Below are 14,187 nucleotides of genomic sequence, written 5' to 3' on the forward strand. Positions count from 1 at the left end.
AGGCAGCGCAAGATGGCGGCGCTGCATGAGGAGCCGGCTGAGGTAGCGGCGGCGCAGCCGGACCCCGAGGCGGGGACGCCGCCGCCGCCGCCCGCGGTGCCTCCCGCCGCCGCTCCCGCCGCCGTCCCGGCCGCCGCGGCGGAGGGAGAGGCAGCGGGAGCCGGTGGGGATGCGGCACCCCCTAAGCCCGCGGCGCCGGGCCCGGCCGCCTCCCCGGCGGCACTGGACCGGCAGACGCTGGTGGCCGTACTGCAGTTCCTGCGGCGCAGCAACCTCCGCGAGTCCGAGGAGATCCTGCGTCGCGAAGCCCGCCTGCTTGGCGACGACCTGGGTGCCGCCGCCCTCAGCCCCGCCAGCGCCGGGCTCCTGGGGGGCTCGGGCAGCGACGCGGACTCCGGCGAGGCGCTGCTCGGCCGGGGCACCAGCGCTGTCGCCGTCGCCATCGGAGGCAACGTCGCCACTGTCGCGACTTCCAGCCCCGGGGTGGCTGCGGTTGCCGCCGTGCCGCCGGGAAAAGGTGAGGCCCGCGGGGGCTGCGGGGTCGGTCCCTCCTCTCGGCGGGAACCCGCCGGGTTGGATGTGGGGAGCCCGTGTGTTCCTCGCAGCGTCGGGGGCTCTCCGTTATGCTGGGACACGAGGGTCGGTGTCAGGTTCTCGGTGCCACCGAGAGTCTACCCCGGCATTCCGGGAGGTCCCTGGACGTCTCACTTCCCCATAAAATCCGTGGAGAAATCCGAATCTCCTGAAGCAAGGGACCAAGGACAGGGTGTCTCTCGCATTTGTAGGGAGCGCCGTGAAGCGAGAAGTGCTCCTAGTTGTCTTTGTGTGCCATCACAACCGATAGAGTAGCAGAAGCAGGAGGTTTCCATCGTAGTTGTTGGGGATTGTCCCGGGTCTGGACACAGGGATGAGAACGGAGGTCTGATGTACAGGCTGCGTTTTGGTGAAGGAGCCATGGGATATTTGTAGATGAGGCTTTCTGCATTTCTTTGTCGAGTTTCTGAGTAGTTGAGATGTCCTTTGGATAATTCAATTCTAAGTGTTGTTAATCAAGGTGTTCTGTGAGCAGCTTTACTGAATTTCAGGAACTGCTAGTCTGAGTTCCAGTGAGTGTACAGCATAAAGTCAGCTTGTTCCTGACATCACCAAATATGATTGTTTTTATATAAAAGACAAAACAATGGAAGTGTGTAACAACTGCTGTGTAGAACAGAATGGCCAGAGTGTTAAGTGTCCCTGCTCTGTGATGTTTGTGTGGTGATCTTGGTGAATTGTTCACTTAGTCTACTTAACTTGCTTGTTTACTGGAATCAAAATAATTATAGTGGGTATGTCTTACATTCTGCTCCTTGTTTAAGAGTTTCTAGCCCTAGCAGTAAAATAACTCATTGTGGTGATGTTAGTGGCTTTTTCCTTTACATTTAAAATCCTGGCTGACTTTGGCTCTAAGTGCCTACCTTACAGGCAACTGTTGGCAGGGAAAGTCCAAAAAACTGCTGGAGAGAATTGGCTGCTGGACCAGTGTGCTCTCACCTGTATTGTTTAGACTCGGTGCTGGGTTTTGCTCACCTGACTGGGGGTTGTGAGCTGTTTGTTTGCTGGCTCTTCCAGACTGTCTGAGCAGCTGTTGTTGCCTGGTGCTTTTGCAGTGGGAAGCGCGGTGGTTGTGGAGGATCAGCCGGACGTGAGCGCGGTGCTGTCGGCCTACAACCAGCAAGGGGACCCGACGCTGTACGAGGAGTACTACAGCGGGTTGAAACACTTCATCGAGTGCTCCCTGGACTGTCACCGGGCAGAATTGTCTCAGCTCTTTTATCCTCTCTTCGTGCACATGTACTTGGAATTGGTCTACAATCAACATGAGAGTGAGGCAAAGTCTTTTTTTGAAAGGTAATTAATTTTCATGCATGTCACCGAGACACACAAAGAAATCACACGCAGACAAGAGATTTTCGCAGAGGTTCCTCTGATCCAGCTCCCAGCTGAAAGAGCGGAGAGAAGAGACCCCTTTGTTTATTCTTTTACTTTTTATACATTTGTGGGTCTAGCAGAAGATTGGCTTTTTGGGGTTTCTACCCCTCAGCCTCAGTGGCCAGACGAATTGTCAGTTACAATTGTTTTCAGGTTAGAAATACGCAAACAATAGACAGAGAATGAAAAACAAAGGATTTGTTTATATTACTTCTGTGGGAAAGGTAGAAAAACTGCTCTAATATTCTACAGTAACTAGAAGATCTGACTCCATTTATGAAAATCAAAAGGCTAATAAAGAAACTCAGAAAAACCAGGGTAACACATGCATTATTTTGTGAGCTATAGTAGCATAGATTTGTATATGTATACATGGGTATGTATTATTTTTCTTCTCTGAATTTGAAGAGATTTGAACTCTGAAGTAACAGTGCCATAGGTTGTAGTAACTTCTTAAATTTGTTTCCAATCTCCTGTTAGAATGATGTGCAAACTATTGAACTGTGCATTGGCAGAGTTTGAACCATGTCAATGGTGTGCTGATGGGCTCCTTGCTGCAAAAGTATCAATGAAAAGATTTTGCATCTTTGGGGAAAGATTGTGGGGACAGCTTTTACCACTGGAAGATTGCACTGAGATGCCGAAATAATGAATGCTATAAGTATTTGCTGATATCACAGCATGTACATTGAAATTCTTCAAATGAGCTTAAAGAAATTAATTTCTGGCTAATCTATAACTTTCTGTACTTTTACTATGTTTCACTTGTTTATCACTTGAAAAGAAAATAGAATTTAGTTTGTTTTGTGGAATCAGCCCAATTGTGAAACACTTCAGTCGAAAAGGGTAACTGTTTCCCTTCAAATGGTTCTGGAAATAGTTAAAATGTCCCTTGCCACAACTATTTTATAACAAGTTGAGTAAGTATACCTTTTATCATATCTTAAATTGTTTCAATAGATTTCATGGGGATCAGGAGTGCTATTACCAGGATGACCTGCGTGTATTGTCAAGCTTAACAAAAAAAGAACATATGAGAGGTAACGAGACCATGCTGGATTTTCGAACAAGCAAGTTTGTGCTGCGCATTTCTCGTGATTCCTACCAGCTCCTGAAGAGGCATCTTCAGGAAAAGCAGAACAATCAGATCTGGAACATTGTTCAGGAGCATCTTTACATTGATATCTTTGATGGAATGCCTCGCAGTAAACAACAGATAGATGCTATGGTTGGAAGCTTGGCTGGGGAGGCAAAACGAGAGGCTAATAAAGCAAAGGTAGGAGACAAAGATTATTGCATTTTTTACAAATCTCCCTGATTTTTCAGGGAGATACCTTAGTATAGATTGACAATCGTAACTTGACATCTTAAAAGACAGCATGAACAGAACAAAGGAAGAGAATTTACGAACAGGTATTGACAGAAGTAGAGAGATCAAGATGTATTGCTGTCAGGTGGATGAAACTGCTGAACCCTTTTGAGAGACAACCTTGTGTTCATCTCACTGGACTAAGTTTAAACTCACTCGTTGATTACTCTGGAGTTTTAAAACACCTGACTATTTGGCTTGCTCTTTGTACAACAGATAGTAATTTTGCCTTGCTACCAGTTGCTACTAGAAGAGCTGTGTGTGTAGAACCACAGTACTATACAAATAAATGAGGTAGGGTGGGGATTCCGCTTTAAGCAAGGGCTAAGAGATGGTGGGAGAACTTACAGTAGTCCAGATCAGTTGGCTGGGCAAACCAGAACATGTACTACATTCCTTTTGGGCTAAGCAGTAATACATGCTGTAATATTAAACAGAGCTGCTTTAAAGGGGCAGGTCTATTGCTTGGACTACTACATTGAAAAGTTACCATTAAAAAATTTCGTTTTCAGTAAGAACGGCAATTACTGTTTTGTCTTGTGTGGTTTTTTTTTATTGCCTTGTAGGTTTTCTTTGGCTTATTGAAAGAACCAGAGTTTGATGTGCCTTTGGATGATGAAGATGAAGAAGGAGAAAATGAGGAAGGAAAGCCAAAGAAGAAAAAACCAAAAAAAGATAATGTAGGGTCAAAAAGTAAAAAACAGGACCCTAATGCTCCTCCCCAAAACAGGTACCAAGGAAATGATGCGTAGAGGAGTCTTTAAAATCCAGTCTTGTCAAGTGAAATCTGCTTCTCTGGCTCTTCTCTCAATGGCATTTTTATCATTTTGGCTATACACAGATTTAGCTGTAAGTCTTCTAAGGAAGGTCATGGAACCCTTAGCATATAACCCTCTGTCATTGCCCATCAAGTCAATCTAGATTTCCCTTGATGAAATTTTACTTGGTTACCCACTAATCTTTTGAGGTCATACTGAATTGTTTATCTTGTTCCAGTACCTGTCTGAAATTCTGAAAGCTTCTGGCTCTTTCTTATCAGTTAGTCTTCTACATAGTCTTTCATTTTTTCTAAATCTTTTTTCTTATTTGAATACTGAGGTATGGGGTTGCATGTTGAGTTTTCACTTTCTTTGTTTGGATTAACAGTAAGGAAGGTGCTTTTACTTTGTACAAATGTGTGCTTCTTGTGTAGAATTCCTCTGCCAGAACTGAAAGACTCTGACAAGCTGGATAAAGTAATGAATATGAAGGAAGCTGCGAGGCGAGTGCGTCTTGGACCAGAGTGCTTGCCCTCCATCTGTTTCTACACATTCCTAAATGCTTACCAGGTTGGTAAAAGAGTTTGGGTAATATGGGCAAGAGAATCAAAATTGTGAGCATCACTTTTGCTTAAGAAAAAAGACGTAACAGTGTTCGCAGGGGTAATTGGAGTGTTTGGATTAAGCATTGCAAAGTTTATGTTCCAAAATGTTCAAAATTCTCTTCAAAGACTCCTTAAACTATAAAATGTCCGTGTTCCTTGTTTTGCTTGGATTTTGCCATAATTTCTTCTTTCACTTTTCCTGTCCTAAGTGTTTCCTGCAGAACACAGTAGATGCTTTGCACTAGAGTACTGGAAAGCAATACTCTTTGTCACTACTGACTGTACTTCATACATAAAGCTTTATTTTTAATGGGGCAAGAATTTGTGTGTGTTTATGTTTATCCTGCAGTAATTCTCTCTATTTTTGTAAATGACTCTAATTACCTTTTTGATAGTTCTTAGAATTTTGTCATCTTTGCAGTCTATCATGAGAGATGGAAATAATATAACTGGATATTTTGTGTGTAGGGTCTGACTGCAGTGGATATTACCGATGACTCCAGCATGATTGTAGGAGGCTTTGCTGACTCTACTGTCAGAGTGTGGTCCGTGACTCCAAAGAAGCTACGTAGTGTGAAAACAGCTGCAGGTAATTAAGACAATAACACTTAATAGAAGCATACATAACTTGTGACATTTGTGTTCTGCCTGAACAGGGAAGATACCTGTGGGAGGAGAGTTGGCTGCAGTGGTTAGATGTTTCACTTTGAAGAAACAATATGTGCATGGATACATGATTACATCTTGCATGCTACCATTAGAAACAGTTTTAAAGGAATGAGAAATCTGGTGATGTACACCTGCTATGAGGTGGTCAGTGCACAGAGCTTGGAACTAGTCATAACTAGTGTGGAACTAGCCATAACTGGTCTGGAACTAGGCATAACTAGTGTGGAACTAGCCATCTTGCTTCTTAAATGGATGGTGACTATAGGGTATAATAGTTGGGGTTAGGTGACCTAGGGGAGAGACTAGAGGTACCATGGAGGGAAGGATAGGAGGCAACTCTGAGAAGGCTGGAAAAGAATGTTCTTAGCTAATCACCTACACAAATTCATGGAAACCAGCCTGCTGCCTGCTTCTTTTTTTTTTTTTTTTTTGTGTAGCAACGTGTTGTGGTTGAAGCTGGATACTGTGGAAACATTTCTTAATCTTGATAGTTAACTGAGATGATGTCATGATGACCTTTATCATTGAACTTCTGACAGTTATTCTGATACATGAACTTTGAAATCTTGCAGACCTCAGTCTCATTGACAAAGAATCAGATGATGTCTTGGAGAGGATCATGGATGAGAAAACAGCAAGTGAGTTGAAGATTTTATATGGTCACAGTGGACCTGTCTATGGCACCAGCTTCAGTCCTGATAGGTAAAAAGTTTACAAGCTAACTAGTTTGTTTGCTTGTCTTCAGTTTTAATTGCATGCCAGTCAATGAGAACATAATTCTTAATGCAGCTTTTTCCAGGTTAAAGCAATTCTTGCTCATACAGCTTGTAAGAAACTGTGTAAATGCTCATAAAGTTCAGGGTATTGAGCTCTGTCAGCTATTACTGAAATCAACTATAGCTGAGAATACCAGCCCCCTTTTTGGGAGTTAGGACTTAGATGGCAAAACTAAAGTTTTGCAAATTGTAGTTTAAGCTGGGTTTTAACTAACTGATATATAGAGAGGAAAAATACTGCAGCACTGATATAATGTAAAGTGTTGCAAAACTTAGTCTCAGTAGCACATCATTGCACTTCAAGTTTCTCATAGTCCGTTGAGACTTTATTTTCAGAATGTATGGAACAGTATCTTTAAGAGATTTTAAACCTTTGCGTAATGATGAGAGTATGGACAGTGGAAAAGAGGTTTAAATGTCTCAGGTTTTGCTTTTGCTTGTGTTTAGTCAGGAAACAGCCACCACAGAAATACAGGTGAGAAGTAAACTTTGTGTGGAACAAATATAGGCTATAATTATTAATTGAGAATGAGAATATTATATGAACTCTCTTTCAGGGAATCATGAAATTTTGTTCAGAGTTGCAATAGAAGATCTTGTTAAAAAAAATAATATAGTGTAGCAGTTTACTAGTAATTTTTTAATGTAACTGGAATTCCTGAATAAACACCTCCTCTGTGGTGTGGTTTTTTTGTTTTGTTTTTTTTTTCCCCTCGTTCCCCTCAGTATTAAGTGCCATCAGAATAAATCTTTGATGTCAGATCATCTCTTTTTTTTGCATAAGGGCGTAGGACTGAGTTCTGCTGGAATTGGTTATTGTTGCTTACTGCACTGAAATGCTGATTTATGGGTGACATGCCAAACTGGTGCTGCTGAGGGGACACTTCTATCATGGACATCTCAGAATGTTTATGCAACATTTATACAGCCCCTTGTGAGTTTGATATGTTATATGCTATACTTTCTCCTGTGACAGGAACTATCTGTTGTCCTGTTCTGAGGATGGCACTGTGAGATTGTGGAGTCTCCAAACATTCACATGTTTGGTGGGGTATAAAGGACACAATTATCCAGTCTGGGATACACAGTTCTCTCCTTATGGTTATTACTTTGTGTCTGGGGGACACGACAGAGTGGCTCGGTAAGAAACTGCATGTGTTTTTTACTTGTCTGGGGCAATTTGTGGTGGATCAACCCTGAAAGTCATTAGCTGATATACTCTTGCCTACTCTATTACTGAAAATAAATTTTATGTCAATTTAAATACTGAACAAATGTTTTAGTGCAGTTTTTCTATTTTTTTCCAACACATACTACATTATCTGATGACTAAAGAGATGTCCTCCTAAGTGACCCTCTGATTAGAGGTATTCTCTTCTAATTGTTGAACAACTTGAGAGAATATTCTTTATTTCTCCATTCTGAAAAGTATGTTTTTCCAAAAAACATGCTGCTAATTCAATAAACTGACCCATAAGAAATCACCCCACAATAACTTTTTTTTTTTTTCCTCACTATGCAACAGATCATAGAACCATGGAACAGTCTGGGTTGGAAGGGACCTTTAAAGGCCGTCTAGTCCAACAGCCCTGCATTGAGCAGGGATATCTTAAACTAGTGCAGGCTGCTCAGAGCCCCATCCAACCTGACCTTGAATGTATCCAGAGAGGGCATCTCCCACCTCTCTGGACAACCTGGGTATTTCACTACCCTCATTGTAAAAAATCTCTTCCTTTTATCTAGGCTAAATCTACCTTCCTTTAGTTCAAAATCACTATCCCTTGTCCTGTTGCAATAGGCCCGGATAAAATGTCTATCCCCATCTTTCTTCTAATCTCCTTTTAAGTACTGAAAGGCCACAACAAAATCTCCCCAGAGCTGACTCTTCTCCAGGCTAAACTGTTATCCTTTCCCCACTGCAGATACTTCAGCCCTCTGAGCATTTTTGTGGCTTCCTCTAGAGCTGCTCCATCAGATAGAGAACTTTTTTAGGGTTCTTATATTAATAAAGCTTTTCTTTTCAGTCTGTGGGCAACAGATCACTACCAGCCATTACGGATCTTTGCTGGCCACCTTGCAGATGTGACATGTACCCGATTTCATCCAAACTCCAACTATATTGCTACAGGCTCAGCAGACAGGACTATAAGGCTCTGGGATGTTTTGAATGGGAATTGTGTAAGAATATTCACTGGACATAAGGTAAAGGCAGATCACTGACAGTGTGAAAATGATTTTATTTCTGTGCTGAGATTCTAAACTGTTCTGTTCTGAACACAGCTTGACTGACTGAATGTGACTAGATTTAATTAACTTGTTTTGCTGCCTTCCCATGTCTGTTTTAGGGACCAATTCATTCATTGGCATTTTCTCCTAATGGACGATTCCTGGCTACTGGAGCAACAGATGGAAGAGTTCTGCTGTGGGATATTGGACATGGCTTGATGGTTGGCGAATTGAAAGGGCACACTGACACTATCTACGCGCTCAGATTCAGTAGGGATGGGGAGATTTTAGCATCAGGTAAAATTCACCAGGAACAGTGAAGTGTCCATTGTAATTCTGAAGAGGAATGATATAATTAGTTCCTTAAATTGAGAAAGACAAAGTAGAATCACTTGCTTTGCAAAAGCAGCAAGGACTGGTAACTTCTAGGCGTGCATTCAGCTTGCTACAGTCTTTCGCTTTCTGAGCTTTAATTTCTGTTAATTTCTCCCCAGAACCGTTTTTTATATACCATCTTATTGTTAAAATACTTTAAACTGTGGGGGGTTTTTGTTGTTTTTAGGTTCAATGGATAACACAGTTCGTCTGTGGGATGCTGTGAAGGCATTTGAAGATTTAGAAACCGATGACTTTACTACAGCCACTGGACACATAAACTTGCCTGAAAACTCACAGGACTTGCTACTGGGCACATACATGACCAAATCAACGCCAGTTGTTCATCTCCATTTCACACGCAGGAACCTGCTGCTGGCTGCGGGAGCCTACAGCTCACAGTAGATCAGGAAGCTGAGACTGACTGTGCCAAGTCATTGCAGCAGTGACCTCAGGATGTGACACGAGAGGGAATGTCTTGAACAGAAGGACCCCGTGAGTCCATTGCAAGGAGTATGAAACTGTAATTAATGCAAGCAGCGTTTCTCAGTTCTGCTGTTTCATATTTATCTGCAGTTTGAAAACGTTGGAGATTGACAAGACATCATGGCTGTAAAAGGAACTGTTTGTGGTGCTTTTGGTGACATAGATATGTACATATGAAACGAGCCATCTCTTCCCAGAGGTGGTACTGAGCTCTGCTGAAACTTGCGAGAAGTTAGCAACCTTTACATGTGTTCTCAGATTTTTTTTAAAGCACTTAATTTATGGTTAGCAAATGTTTCATCAGTCTCAACCACAAGCAAAACTGTCCATTTTCAAGCAAGAAGAATGTAGTTTGATTCACTACAGCCTGGGCTGGGCAGCAGGTGTGGTGACATCACAGCAACAACCAGGGCATTGACGGAGTGGGCCCGACAGCCAGATGCTTTTGGGGAACTGCCGTGAAGCTCCGTGCACAGTTTTTATGCAGCCAAGTACTAAGTCCTGAAAAGATTTCAAACTCGTGCTCTTTTGAGGTGTCAGAAACACAGATCTTGTTACTGTTTTCAAAGGTAGCCAGTGCTGTCAGTGTGATAAGCAACCAGAAGCGCAATGTGAGCTTTATTTACTTTCATACTTTATTGTATGAGAAAATAAAAATGGGTGACTGATGCACAGCTGAAACAGTCACTATTAAAAAAGTGGACTTAAACCCTTTACTTTGTATTAGATGTAAAAGAACATTAATAACCTCTATCCTTTTTGCATAAGGTTTAACATAAAAAACTGGCAAAACTAGCCAAGAACTTGAAACATTAAAGCAGCACAAAATGATAAATGGATGCTTGCTTTTGAAAGGCCAGTTTGTCTGCTGAGTGACAATTCCTGTCCACAAGATTGTACCCAGTGAGTCTTCCTGGACTACCAATAAAGCTGTTTTTACTCTAAGAGTAAAAAATGCAGAACACTGGGAAGAATTTCAGTGTCTTTGAACCGAAAACACCACCACCAAAGGCCAGGTCCAGTGCAGCTTGGGTTTGGGTTGGTTTTTGTTCTTAACCTCTAACAAGATTTGTGCAGAGAAATCTGTTTTGTCTTCCTTATTATTTCACAGTAAAGATCTGGACACTTGAACAATCTACTGGCTCTCTAATGAAAATAAAAACAAGACTTGTAATTTCTGAGGTCAAGTAAATGGAGAACTACCTCCCCTTTCATCTCTTGTCTTGCTCTAACTCTTAAGAGTAAAGCTATACTACAGGCATTACACATCAAAATAGTGTGGAAAATTCACTAGGACACCTAGACATTTTCTTCAAAGAAAAAAGGGTAAAAATTATTTTGATTTTTTTTTTGTGTAATGATACCTCAATGAAAATTTCCTAGTTCTCAAGATGACCGGTTATGTTTTAAGTACAATTTTTGACAGCTTAAAGAAAACACTGCCACATTCTGCCTTTGTGTTTTGTACAGTTTTATACTTTTGATATTATAATAAATACTAAAACAACATAGTTTGTGTCTATATGTTACAAGGAGATATTTACGTCCCTTAATGGCAACAATGGAAGCAAGAGCAGTTTGTAACTGTGACAACTCTGCTAAGAGAAACAAAGTAATCAGAAAGATTTAAGTTGATGAGTAGCCATTCCCTGTAAATCTTGTTCTAAAGAAAGGCAACTGGTTCTAGCTCCTGAGATTATTACACTCTTAACAGGCACCATTCTTCAGTGGAGGAATTAAAAGCAGCTGAAGCCATCAATGCAAACACTCAGGAGGAAAAGATGACCAATTTGTTCAGCATGTACAAAAATGGCTTTAAGAAAAAAAATGAAGTAGAGAGAGCATCAAGACCCTGTAATTATTTTTTCCATTTTTTTCCAGCAATCATTCCTACCTCCTGCTGCCCTCAGTTTGGGAAGGGTATTTGCGGGCTTTAGCATGGTTCAACCCCTGCTGTTGGCAGAAGCCACATCAGCACTGCTGTGACACCTAAGGAAGGTACCAACTGTTGAGCTACAGAAAGACACTGGAGAATTGGATAGACAGATTTTAGTGTTGGGCAGGGAGGAGGCTGCACACACCTAACTGTGGTAGAACACCTCCTTTCACAAGAGACAGGGAAAGTAAGCACTGGACTATTTGGGTCACTGTTTATGAATGTGCAGAGTTACGGGAGCTTAACATCAGCAGGCTAACCATTTTCCTTCTCCCCTCCACAAGAGAAGCCAGTAACAGAAAAGCTCAAATACCATAACTGGGTCAGCCTACTTTCAGAGGTTTTCCATCAAACCCAAAGAGGTTCTGTGCAAAATACAGACAACTGAGGCAGAAGATGTCATGGTTTCCATGTAAGCTACTAGTTTGGAATGCAAAAAGTGGGAGCACCCAGGTGGCTGCAAACCATCCAAGCTGTGACACAGACGTGTGGAGATGCCTGGATCAGCTCCACACGTCTCTCTCTGTGCAGAGTTATAGCTGTGCAGCTGAGGTCCTTCCTAGGTTACTGCCTGGTGCTCAGAACACTTTAGGACGTGTTACATCAGCAGCTGAGTTAAGACAGTAATGACACAATCAGATGCTCCATCTCTGCTACAAGCAACTATTTCTGACAAAGGAGGAAAAATGAGAAGTACTACACTTTAGCTTTTTTGGACCATTTCACACTTCCAATAAAACAAGTAATTATTTATATTTTATTAGCCACAACAGGTCATCAGCTTGCATTACATTGACACAGATTGGAGGTTCAGACATGCCAGGAACCTGCCAAGAGAAGAAAGGTCAAACATAGCAATTCTTGCACAATGTTAACTGAGCATCCCCCTGCACCAAGCACAAACTATTTTAGCTACGAGCAGCCAGATTTCAGCACACCCAGGAAGAAGTGACTGATGTCCCCTTAACACACAACAACAATGCTAAAGCTTATTGTTTTTATACCCCTTTCTTCAGGCTATGACTTCAGGCTATGAGGACAGCCCATAGGTTTTGCCAAAATGCCATTTTGGTGAAAATTCTATATTTGAAAGTGACTCCAAAATTTTGTAACACTTGGTTGTAGCTATACAAGTCCAGTCACTTCTGCTTGGGCCTTGAATAATCATGTGTGTAACATACACCATTCCATCATATAGTGCTCGTTTACTCCATTCAAATGAAGGTTTTAACAGACTGCATTAACCTCTACTTGGAATTCTAATACAGTCAAGAAATACGACCATAAGTACTACTTCATTATTTCAATAACCTACAAAGCAAGCTGGTTTTACAGCAAAAGGACTGACCAGAGGTATCTAATATTTATAGGCAAAGCTTAACGTATCTTGCTGCAACATCCGTCTATTCCTCTCCGCATCCCAACCCTAGTCCCATTTACCAGGTCAGGAGAACAAGAATACTGTATCCCATACCTTCTGCACTGCCTTTAATAACCCACCTCATTCAGAATGCCCCCAAATAAGTTGATGCTATAGTTTATTTGAGGTTTCAAATAGTAAATAGGAAGTCTATGTGCCTGTGTTTCTGTCTCTCATTACACTTCATTATTGGCAATTAGTCCCTTGTCACTGCTTCCTGAGCTGGCATTAAAGCATTTTGGTCCTGAAGGAACATCAGCCACTTACCTTTTACTTATCTGTCACAGCCGGAGTTTGCTTTTTAGGCCTGAACTTGAAATACAAGACAAGGAGTGCAACACCCGTGTATGTTGCTATTACATACTGGAAAACAGAAAAGTTAATTTAAGTTTCAGTCTAAGCCCCTATAACGCCATTATACAAGACTACAAAACAATGTACGTAATACATACATTCCTCCTGCCTATGATGGTATAGGAATTGAAGTACTTCTGAAATCCAGTGAACTGGTGTTGAGATCCCGAGTCATGGCCAGCCATGGCTACTTGTCCTAACAAAGAGTACAGGACAGTTAACTAATTTAAAGTCACTTGGATCAAAAGGAAAATCAAACGAATCTCTACACTGAGCTTCATAATTCCATTGTCTGCTCCTAAATCTGCTTTCAGGACATTTGATTAGTAGTGAATATACATAAGGAGTACGCACATACAGAGCATTCTCTCTTGAGGTACAGGTGATGGGAGCAGATAACCAAATAAAGGGTTCACTGCACAATAAAAGCAGAGCGGTTTTTTAACATTTAGAAATATATTTTTCTGAAGAGGATGTTGCATTTAGGACAAACACTTGCTGCTTATCTTCTGCCTCCCCGCAAAGGCACCCCACACCCGACACAGTTCCCCAACCCGGCAGATGCTGCAGCCTCCCGTGCCCCTGCAGCAGACACACGAAACTGCACTGCAGGAGCCGCGGTCACTAACACAGCTCCTATAGCTCATCCATCTCTTAGATAACACAATCCAGCAGCGTTATCCCTGTCGTATAACCAGGTAAGCGTTAGCTCGGCTCACTGTGCAATAGTTAAAAAGCTTAAGGAAATAGCCCCTTTAAGCGCTTGCCACACACTATCGGCAAAGACTTGAGAAGCCAAGGTCATCTTTTCTCGTGCCTGACCGATGCAGAAGCCTGGGCAAGAGCCGAGACGCCCTTCCGAGGACGGGAAGGCACCCTGTGACAGCACGAGTCCTGTTTTTCAGAGGAGCCCGGTGCCCTTGCCCGCCTACATTCGCGACCCGCGTTCGCGTCAGGCCGGGAAAAGGACAAGCAGCGCTCAGGATTCGTAGGGAAGCGACGCCGCGGATGAAGCGATGCCCCGGCGCTGCAGAGAGCCGCCCTCCCACGCGGGAGGAACAGGACCCGACTCCGGGTTGGGGCTGGGACCGGGACCCGACCCCGGGCACCGTACCCCGGGCACTGTACCTCGGCCGCCGCCGTCCCCGCACCGCTCTGCCCTTCGCCTGTGCCCTCCCACAAGATGGCGGCCGCAGGCGCCGCGCGCAGCCCCCGGGCACGCCGATTGGCTGCGGCCCCCGG

The 14,187-nt window shown here is 42.9% G+C and overlaps 2 protein-coding genes across 4 annotated transcripts; one reads left to right on the plus strand and one right to left on the minus strand.

Annotated features, from left to right (window-relative positions):
• Positions 1-12: 12 nt before the first annotated feature.
• TAF5 (TATA-box binding protein associated factor 5) lies at positions 13-10,746 on the plus strand. Its single transcript, XM_040071017.1, has 11 exons — positions 13-517; positions 1,650-1,890; positions 2,932-3,247; positions 3,907-4,070; positions 4,533-4,668; positions 5,172-5,292; positions 5,945-6,074; positions 7,125-7,289; positions 8,173-8,350; positions 8,494-8,671; positions 8,937-10,746. Exons 1-11 carry the CDS (start codon positions 13-15, stop codon positions 9,152-9,154), a joined length of 2,352 nt encoding a protein of 783 aa, XP_039926951.1. The 3' UTR covers positions 9,155-10,746.
• Positions 10,747-11,905: 1,159 nt separating this feature from the next.
• On the minus strand, positions 11,906-14,181 carry ATP5MK (ATP synthase membrane subunit k). Of its 3 annotated transcripts, none has more exons than XM_040071018.2 (4): positions 14,074-14,181; positions 13,044-13,141; positions 12,859-12,954; positions 11,906-11,998 (listed from the first exon to the last, which is right to left on the minus strand). In XM_040071018.2, the coding sequence occupies exons 2-3, from the start codon at positions 13,128-13,130 to the stop codon at positions 12,862-12,864; spliced, it is 180 nt and encodes a 59-aa protein (XP_039926952.1). In that variant the 5' UTR covers positions 13,131-13,141; positions 14,074-14,181; the 3' UTR covers positions 11,906-11,998; positions 12,859-12,861. The 3 variants fall into 3 exon arrangements, with proteins under 3 accessions (XP_039926952.1, XP_039926954.1, XP_039926953.1); XM_040071020.2 differs by lacking the exon at positions 14,074-14,181 and adding an exon at positions 13,763-13,991; XM_040071019.2 differs by lacking the exon at positions 14,074-14,181 and adding an exon at positions 13,768-13,990.
• Positions 14,182-14,187: the final 6 nt, after the last annotated feature.

This window comes from Hirundo rustica, chromosome 8 (assembly GCF_015227805.2).
Source record: "Hirundo rustica isolate bHirRus1 chromosome 8, bHirRus1.pri.v3, whole genome shotgun sequence".
NCBI lineage: Eukaryota > Metazoa > Chordata > Aves > Passeriformes > Hirundinidae > Hirundo > Hirundo rustica.